This window comes from Syzygium oleosum, unplaced genomic scaffold (assembly GCF_021117445.2).
Source record: "Syzygium oleosum isolate NSW1041296 unplaced genomic scaffold, Sole_v2.1 Sole_v2.14, whole genome shotgun sequence".
In the NCBI taxonomy this organism is placed as follows: domain Eukaryota; kingdom Viridiplantae; phylum Streptophyta; class Magnoliopsida; order Myrtales; family Myrtaceae; genus Syzygium; species Syzygium oleosum.
Window position 1 is genome coordinate 8,616,160 of NW_026607498.1, and position 9,428 is coordinate 8,625,587.

General features: G+C 39.9%; 1 protein-coding gene across 1 annotated transcript; it reads left to right on the forward strand.

The window, feature by feature from the left end:
- LOC130139960 (ABC transporter C family member 10-like) lies at positions 1 to 6,553 on the forward strand. Its single transcript, XM_056318006.1, has 12 exons — positions 1 to 218; positions 749 to 2,473; positions 2,671 to 2,991; positions 3,076 to 3,162; positions 3,339 to 3,926; positions 4,001 to 4,165; positions 4,297 to 4,591; positions 4,813 to 5,027; positions 5,112 to 5,417; positions 5,620 to 5,683; positions 5,767 to 6,006; positions 6,089 to 6,553. Exons 2-12 carry the CDS (start codon positions 1,040 to 1,042, stop codon positions 6,214 to 6,216), a joined length of 3,843 nt encoding a protein of 1,280 aa, XP_056173981.1. The 5' UTR covers positions 1 to 218; positions 749 to 1,039; the 3' UTR covers positions 6,217 to 6,553.
- The last annotated feature ends 2,875 nt before the right edge of the window (positions 6,554 to 9,428 follow it).

A 9,428-nucleotide genomic window follows, 5' to 3' on the forward strand; every position in this document is an offset into this window, starting at 1 on the left:
GTCTCTCTGCATGCTTGATTCGCGGAGCCCAGTGGCATTTGATTTTCACAAGTCAAAGTTACTCTTTGTTTTTGCACCCCTACCAAGCTCCTCGGACACAAATAATGGATTCTTTGCAAGCAAGAAGAGATGCTCTGTTTTCTGCGGTGAAAGCAGAGCCAACCTTTGCCTTCTTCGTCTGCTCTGTTTCGACAAAGATTGCTGATTAGAGCTTGGGAGTGAGTGTTTCTTCTTCTGCTTCTTCTTCTTTTCTTTTGAAGTCTTGAGTTTGGTCGCGTCTATGAAACTTTATCCGTTCTCTTCGAGTGCTGCTGTTTCCGAAAACGTGCATGTAAAGGAGTGTATTGTGGGTAGGAGGACTCGAGAACTTCTAGAGTCTCGCTTTTCGTGGGTACTGAAGACGTGAGTTCATTGCTTTTTTTTCTCCTGACAGTTCCTTTTTCCAATCAAATAGTTCATCTGGCGGTTTTTTGTCGATGTATGTATCAGGTATTTTTCCCAACAATCTGATTGATTCATTAGCTTAGTTCCTTGATTGATAGTCTTAGCAAATCGAGGGGATTATCCACAAGTATACGCCTAGTTATGAGGAAATCATTGAATTTTCGTTGATGCACTTAATTATATTTTGGATTATCCGCATGTACTTTCTCTTTGTCTTACTGTGTAAGTTGTCCTTGAAGAAAATTACATCTGCGACCACAGTTTCCACTTATTTGTCCGCACTCATAATTTGGATAATCTTCAGGATGTTGAACGAGGATGCTACTCTTGTACCTCCACATGAGTGGTTAGTCTTACTGTTCCAAGGGGTCGGTTGCTGCTAGTTTTGACCGTGACCATTAGGAGAATACGCCTTCCATACATCACATTGGCTCCAATTTATTAGATACTACCCTCATAGTCTACAGGATTTCTCTGTATATCTTCCCCTTGGGAAATAAAGGAAACCACTGCATCCGTGTCTTTGGTGTGGGATATTTTATCATTTCCTGGAGCGATCCTGCTGCTTTTCTTTGCTTTCAGAGGATACAGTTACATGGAGAATAGCGAGGACCGCGAAAATGGCGCTGTGTATGAACCTTTGCTGGACAAAGAGCAGAACGATAACGTCACTCCTTTTGCCAAGGCGGGGATTCTCAGCAAGGTGTCGTTTTGGTGGTTGAATCCGCTAATGAAATTGGGGAAAGAGAAGATCCTTCAAGATGACGATATTCCGCGTCTCAGGATGGAAGAACGAGCAGAAACATGTTACTTGAGGTTCATCGAGCAACTGCATAAAGAAAAGAAGACGACGTCTGACACCTGCTCTATCTTGTCCGCTATATTTTACTGCGAATGGAGAGGTATTTTAATTTCCGGGTTCTTTGCTTTGACCAAGGTCTTGGCTCTCTCCACTGGGCCTTTGTTCCTTAGCGCCTTCATTGCCGTTGCCGATGGTGAAGAGGCTTTCGAGTATGAGGGTTACGCGCTAGCCGGAGGATTGTTCTTGGCCAAATGCTTGGAATCTCTATCGGAAAGGCAATGGTTTTTCAGAGCAAGACTGATTGGACTCAGAATAAGATCTTTTCTATCTGCAGCGATTTGTCAGAAGCAACTGCGGCTCTCCAGTGCAGCGAAAATGACTCACTCTCCAGGCCAGATAGTTAATTATGTCACTTCAGATGCTTATAGAATCGGTGAGTTCCCTTACTGGTTTCACCAAATATGGTCGACTAGCCTTCAGCTGTGCCTCGCATTAGCCATTGTTTACTACGCTGTGGGCCTTGCAACATTGGCTGCTCTGACGGTACTCATATTGATTGTCGCCGTGACTTCTCCGATGGCCAAATTGCAACTCAAATATCAAAGAAAACTCATGGAGGCTCAAGATAAAAGGCTGAAGGTGGTCGCGGAGGCGCTTGCGAATATGAAGGTGTTAAAGTTGTATGCTTGGGAGAAGCACTTCAAGAAAGTCATTGAGGAGCTAAGGAAAGACGAATCGGAGTGGATCGCGGCTGTTTTGTGGCAAAAGGGTTACTATATGGTCCTGTTTTGGTCTTCACCGGTTTTAGTTCCCGCCATGACTTTCTGGACATGCTACTTTTTGGGCATTCCCTTGACCGCAAGCAATGTCTTCATGTTCTTGGCGAGTTTAAGAATCGTTCAGGAACCGATCAGATTGATCCCTGATGTGGTTGGGGCCTTCATCCAGGCTAAGGTTTCATTGTCTCGGATTGCCGAATTTCTAGAGGCACCTGAATTGGAAAATAAGCCAACAAAGCAACAGAGGGATAACGAGGTGCTGGAAATGGCTGTTTTCTTGGATTCACGCGAAATTTCTTGGGACAGCGGTACCTCGAAGGCGACATTGAGGAACATAGATTTGTTGGTCAGAAAAGGAGAGAAAGTAGCAATATGTGGGGAAGTTGGGTCGGGGAAATCTACCCTTTTAGCTGCGATTCTCGGAGAGGTTCCATATATCGATGGCATAGTAAGTCATTTATTAATCTTCTCATTTGGGGACTTACTAGTTATACATTGTAACTAGAGAATTGTACTATTTCCTGTTTCGGCCAGTTCATCTTATGCCTATGATGACTTGCAATGTATGATATATTAGGTCATAATTAAAAAAATTAACAACTAATGTGATTGAAGATTTACTGGTAAGCCTTAATCCGTGTTTAGGTGAGCGTTCATGGTAGGATGGCATATGTGTCTCAGACAGCGTGGATCCAGACCGGGAATATACAAGAAAACATCCTATTTGGATCCGCCCTGGACTCTGTCAAATATCGAGAAGTAATTCAGAAGTGTTCCCTAGCCAAGGACATGGAGATGTTTCCGTTTGGCGATCAAACTCAGATAGGGGAGAGAGGCGTCAATTTGAGCGGCGGACAGAAGCAAAGGATACAGCTTGCACGTGCTCTGTATCAGGACGCGGATGTGTATCTGTTGGATGATCCCTTCAGCGCCGTGGATGCTCATACAGCGATGAGCTTATTTAATGTGATCTCCTCTCCAGGACAGTGAAACTTCCTTTTGTTTTTGTATTAAGTTCTAAATGAATGCGATGTTTGCTCTTTGTTGCAGGAATATGTCATGGGAGCTTTATCCGGGAAGACTGTTCTGCTTGTTACGCATCAAGTTGACTTCCTTCCAGCTTTTAACTCCATCTTGGTTAGTAACTCATTCAACCCAAAAGAAGATTTTTTTTTTCTGTGTCTCTGGAGAACTTAGATTTTTGGCTCATTGATAAGAAAATGTCATCCCCGACGAATTTCTCGGCTATAAAGCTATTGTTCACTTTTCCTCTTTTGTTCATGTTGTTCCTGAACAGTTGTGTTTCTTAACAGTTAATGTCATCCGGGCAAATTGTAAGTGCCGGTTCATACGATCAGTTGATGGCTTCTTGCCAAGAATTTCAGGACCTTGTGAACGCTCATAACACGACTGCTGGCTCTGGAGATCAAATCAGAATGGTTTCATCAAGAATGCCTGGATATTCGAAGGAGGAGATCCGGAAAATATATGTAGAGGAACAGCTCGAGGCGTCTCTGGGAAGTCAATTGATTAAGCAGGAGGAAAGAGAGATAGGAGACAGCGGTTTCAAGCCTTACTTGCAGTATCTGAAACACAACAAGGGCTTTTTCTTTTTTACCTTGGCAACTATATCTCACATAATCTTTATAGCCGGGCAGCTCGCGCAAAATTACTGGTTGGCTTCTGAAGTCAACAGTACGAGTGTGAGCACCGTCGAGTTGAACTCCGTTTACACTGGGATAGGCGTTGCCCTCGCTCTCTTTTTGCTTATTAGATCATATTTCATAGTCTATTTAGGTTGCGGCGCATCGGACGCCATATTCTCTATGTTGTTGCAGTCCCTTATTCGAGCACCAATGTCCTTTTTTGACTCGACTCCTTTGGGAAGAATACTCAGCCGGGTAAGAACATACTCTGAAGTGGCTGTGCTTTGAAGATGTTTAAGATGAATAACATGATTTGCTTAATTTTGTAGGTTTCTTCAGATTTAAGCATCATTGACGTCGATGTGGCCTTCAAGTTAACCATTGCCCTTGGGACCACGATGAATACCTACTCGAACTTTTTGATACTTGCTTTTCTTACGTGGCCGGTTTTATTGGTCATCATACCCATGATTTATCTGACGCTGATCATACAGGTAATGCTTATGCGTCAAATCATTTAATTGTTCCTTAATAGGCAAAATTCTGCACACCTATCTCCTGAGAGCTTTCTTCGTATCATTCAAATTCTAGTGCAGCATTAGCTTAATTTTTTCTTTTATTACAGAAATACTACTACGCTTCTTCTAATGAGTTGATGCGACTCGATGGCACAACCAAGTCTACACTCGCAAGCCACCTCGCCGAGTCCATCGCCGGAGTGATGACAATCAGAGCATTTGGCCAAGAAGACCGATTCTTTTCAAGAAGTCTTTGCCTTATTGATGCGAATGCAAGTCCGTATTTTCACAGCTTTTCGGCCAATGAGTGGCTGGTCCAACGTCTGGAAGTCCTGTGCGCTATCGTCCTAACGTCCTCGGCCCTCTCAATTACTTTACTCGATCTTGGGTCCTCTTCCTCTGGTTCGTTTCAGTAAAAGCTCAATTCAGTTCTTCATATCGAGGTTTTCACTAGAAGCTGGGCTCTTATAGATGTATCATTTTATTTCGGCACTTTTTAATCTAATGTCAAAGCATCTATGCATCGACATGTTAGTTCACTTCCCTTTTCAATATCATCTAGGAAATGGGTTTCTGACTTCAAAGATTTAGCAGGTGTCAGGCCTGACTATCATTTGATGCAGGATATGTTGGAATGGCGCTGTCGTACGGCCTATCTTTAAATGTCTTCCTGGTCCTTTCGGTCCAATTCCAGTGCTCGCTATCGAATTTGATCATTTCTGTAGAAAGGCTAGAGCAGTACATGCACATTCAAAGTGAAGCCCCGGAAGTGATCGAAGATAGCCGACCAGCGCCGGACTGGCCTTCTTCCGGCAAAGTTGAGATTTATGATCTGAAGGTAGACACTCGCACAATTAACACACCTCTCAATTCAGGACTTGCCTTGTAGTTCACTTAGGTTTGATCATCAAGACATTAACAGGTAAGGTATCGGCCCGATTCTCCCTTCGTTCTTCACGGCATAAGCTGTAAAATAAAAGGAGGGCACAAGATTGGGATCGTTGGCCGGACCGGTAGCGGAAAGACGACTCTCATCAGCGCTTTGTTTCGTCTAGTGGAACCTACCGATGGGAAAATATTTGTCGATGGCCTAGACATAACCACTATCGGACTTCATGATCTGAGATCACATTTTGGGGTCATCCCGCAAGATCCGACACTTTTTGGCGGAACAGTTCGATACAACCTGGACCCCTTGTCCGAGCACACCGATGAGGAAATATGGGAGGTAATTTCTGAACGACTCTCGAAGTTCGATTGGCGAATGTTTCTCTCTTTTACTAACTGCACTGGCATTATAAAAAGAGCCGCCCCGCAAATAACCTGAATCTAATGTGAGCTCCTGAATTAAATCTTGAATGACTATGCCCCCTGCAAAAGGAAGTACTTGCGGTTATGTTTCATGAATGATTGAATTTCTGTGGAAAAAGGTTCTTGGAAAATGTCAGCTCCGGGAGGCTGTACAAGATAAAGAGAAGGGCCTTGAATCGCTAGGTAACGTTCAAATCAAACAGCAAAATTTAATCTTAATATGCTCATAGTCGATCATTAACAGTTTACACAAACTCAAATTGCAGTCATACAGGACGGATCTAACTGGAGTATGGGGCAACGGCAATTGTTTTGCCTGGGACGAGCGTTGCTGAGGCGAAGCCAAATCCTAGTCCTGGATGAAGCCACCGCGTCTATCGACAATGCAACCGACTTGATCCTCCAGAGAACCATACGAACGGAATTCGCAGACTGCACGGTCATAACCGTGGCCCATCGGATACCGACCGTCATGGACTGCACGATGGTGCTGGCAATAAGTGATGGTAAAATTAAACTTCCAAAGAAATGTTTAGCGAGAACCGACAAGAGTTGTGAGAAATACATGACATTCTTTGCATTTAACAGGGAGATTGGTAGAGTATGATGAGCCCAAGAAATTGGTAGGCAAGGAAGATTCGTTGTTCGGGCAGCTTTACAAGGAATACTGGTCTCGAACGTCGAATGCGAGTAATTACTCAGAACTTTTGAGATGAAGCTCGCGGAAGCCGACATACATTATCCGAATGCATTGCGTGAGTCCACTTTCTTCGTTTAGTGCAGTTGAAAATGCCGTAGGGAGATGATTTTGCTGCTATGTCCCCGGTCAAAAAACCAGACGCCGGAGAAGCCCGAACCACCAAAGCATACCGTTATGACATCATAAACATGTATACTGTTTTCAGTGAGGCATGTTTATTGCATTTCTCCCTTTTCATTGGTACTTCTGTCATTAGTTGTTTTCTACTACAAATATCGAATATTTATTAGAATTTCTACTTTTTTTTTATATTCGATATTCAATTCTTATGAATGCATATATAAGTATTACTATTTCTGTGTCATAATCTCTATTTAACATGAATGGCTTATCGCGAAATCTTTCGTGAGCGCTAATATGAAAAAATAATGGGCTTTTTGAAAAGATGTTCTTCCTTTGTATGTGCAAAAGCTAAACATACTTATTCAAAGTAAATCGAATGTCATATGTAATTGCTTATAAGAAGCTAATACTTTTTTCTTTTTCTACTTCGTTGAGTAAATTTCTTTATCAAAATTTATGTTTCAACATCTCAATAACTAGTAATTTTTCTCTATAAGAAATCACAAACCAGTGTGTGCTAATATTTGATAATCGGCTTAATTAGTTGCTCTTTAGATTCAATCAATTTGAAACGAGTTACACTATTTCATTAGAATCTGATGGTCCAAATTGCATATCAATCGACTTTATGGTATGTTTAGACTGACAGAATCGAAAGGAATGGAATGGTTAGGATTGCCATTCTAATGTTTAAAGGGAACATACATAACATTAAACTCACATGTGAGAAGGAGATTGTTTATATGCACTCAAGGAAAATCTCACATCGAAGAATTGATATAGTGTTGAACAGTTAATATATCTTTATTGGCTCATAACATATGAGCTTACGTTTTTTAGTGAAGGTGAATCTAAATGAATAAATTAATAGGCTCGAATTTGAACTCTCCCTTAGCGATCTCGCCTGGTAAAGTATCGGGTTTCTACTGCTCACTCTCAACATCGCCAACACCATTGTGTAGTCCATGACAATCAACAGTCGACGCGCATTTTCATCCCTAGTCTCTTTCTTCAGACTGAACTATAAGGCTCCCATCGGACCGTGTTGCACACCATAATGCCCTCCTTCATCCTTAATCTCTTTCACCAGACCGAACCATGAAGGCTGCTCGGAAACTGCATCAATTACGAGATTTCTTCCTTGAGTTATTCACCTGATTACCGATACGCATTTCAGCCATTGACTTTGATAGCAACTGTTGGAAGTGCGTAGTAGAAACTTGAAATCTCACCGAGGAGATTGACAAGGGAGAGCCAAAATCCGAGTTCGTCAATATATCTAGTTGGACTATCTTCACTCAAAAGCTTAAGTCAATGAGTTATGGGCCAACTAGATTATGTTAATTGCTCTACACTAGTCCGATTCTCCAATGTAAAACTTTTTTAACACGACTTCCATGTATGTTTCAATAAAGTGATGGTAAATTTACTTATAAAGAAATGTTTCATGAGAACATATAAGAACAATGAGAAATACGTGACATTCTTTGCATATAATAAGGAGATTCGTAGAGTATGATGAGCATATGAAATTGGTATGTAAGGACATTGTTGTTCGGGTAGCTTTATCAGGACTATAGGTCTCGAACATTGAATCTTTTGAGACGAAGCTTTCGGAAGTGGATATACATTAGTATGAATGCATTGCGAAGTCTGTTTTTTCGTCTAGTGCAATTGGAAATGCTACAGGGACATTATTTTGCAGTCACGTCCCTGGTCAAAAGGCCAGATGCAAGAGAAGGCCGAACTGACCAAAGCAGATCGAACATGTGTCCTATATTAAGTGAGGCTTGTTTATTGTATTTTTACATCTTTTTACAATTTTGGTCCCTATAAATATTGCTATATTTCCATTTAAGGTAACAATAGTCTATTATTGTAAAAGTAGAACCTCATTTAGAGCTGTATTAGATTAATAACCGAGCTACTTAATCTCTACGTGTTTCCCGACCCCAAAAAAAAAATGTCTACGTGTTTTCATATATAGTTATTTATAGAAATGATATCAATATACGTATAGATATTCGTACTTATATTATTCTAAACCTTGTTCCGTACTTTTTAGAAAGTACGAGACACGAGATTGAAATTTTATCAATATGAAAAATTGGGAATAAGATTTAGATTGTTGAAAATTTTATCAATTTTAAAAACAAGGAATAAGATTCATATTAATACAAGCACAATTATCTATAGATAAATTAATGTCATTTTTAGATATCTTTATAACGAGAATTGGACTTAAAATTGGAAAAGTTTTGACCCAATGCAATGCTAAATGAGTTTCTAGTTTTACTATTATAGAGATCATAAGCTAAATGTACTTAAATGGAACTATCAAAATATTTATGAAGATAAAAAAGATAAAAAGATAACAGAAAAAAATATCACATATTTTTTGTTGATTTAAAAAATAATTGAAATGAAAGGATATTCTAAAATCGGGAATAATGTAATTATGAAAACTTGCAAATAGTATTGAAGGATTGATTTGACTTTGTCATGAACGGTAGATAGACTAAATTGAACTAATTGAAAGTTTACAGATCATATTGAATATAGTATAAAGACTACATTGAACAAATCAGAGGTCCGATGATGAATTTGCATATTAGACCAAAAATTATAAATTATTAGTATCAATTTCCCTTGTCAAATGAAAATTTCAACGTCGCATAGCTAGTAATTCTTTATAAAAAATCACTAATCAGTGTGTAATAATATCTAATAACAGCCTAATTAGTTTTTCTTTCGATTTAATTAATTTGATCCAACGGCTCACATAATTTCATTAGAATTTGATGGTCCAAATTGCATATGGATGGACTTCTTTTATAGCCCACAATAACATAGAATTAAGCGTGAATATGAGATTCAAAACAAAGCTATGGATGCTCTTCTGTACGCTACTTGTCCTTTTGCTTTCGTGATTTATCAACGAAACCTCCTTCTAGCATAAAAAGAGTCCATATGACTTTTAGTATGCCACCATTTTTGGTCAAAATATTGTTGTATCATGACAGATAGTAAAGATTTATCTCCGAACTCCATTGTTAAACGTTTTGATATATTCTCATTGAATAACGAATCTGATTTACTTATTTA

Excerpts from the sequence above, each read along its gene's own strand:
- LOC130139960 (XM_056318006.1), top strand. The coding sequence starts at position 1,040 with ATGGAGAATAGCGAGGACCGCGAAAATGGCGCTGTGTATGAACCTTTG. Across the intron at positions 2,992-3,075 it reads CAGCGATGAGCTTATTTAAT|GAATATGTCATGGGAGCTTT; the intron begins GTGATCTCCTCT and ends TCTTTGTTGCAG. Across the intron at positions 6,007-6,088 it reads GGTGCTGGCAATAAGTGATG|GGAGATTGGTAGAGTATGAT; the intron begins GTAAAATTAAAC and ends TGCATTTAACAG.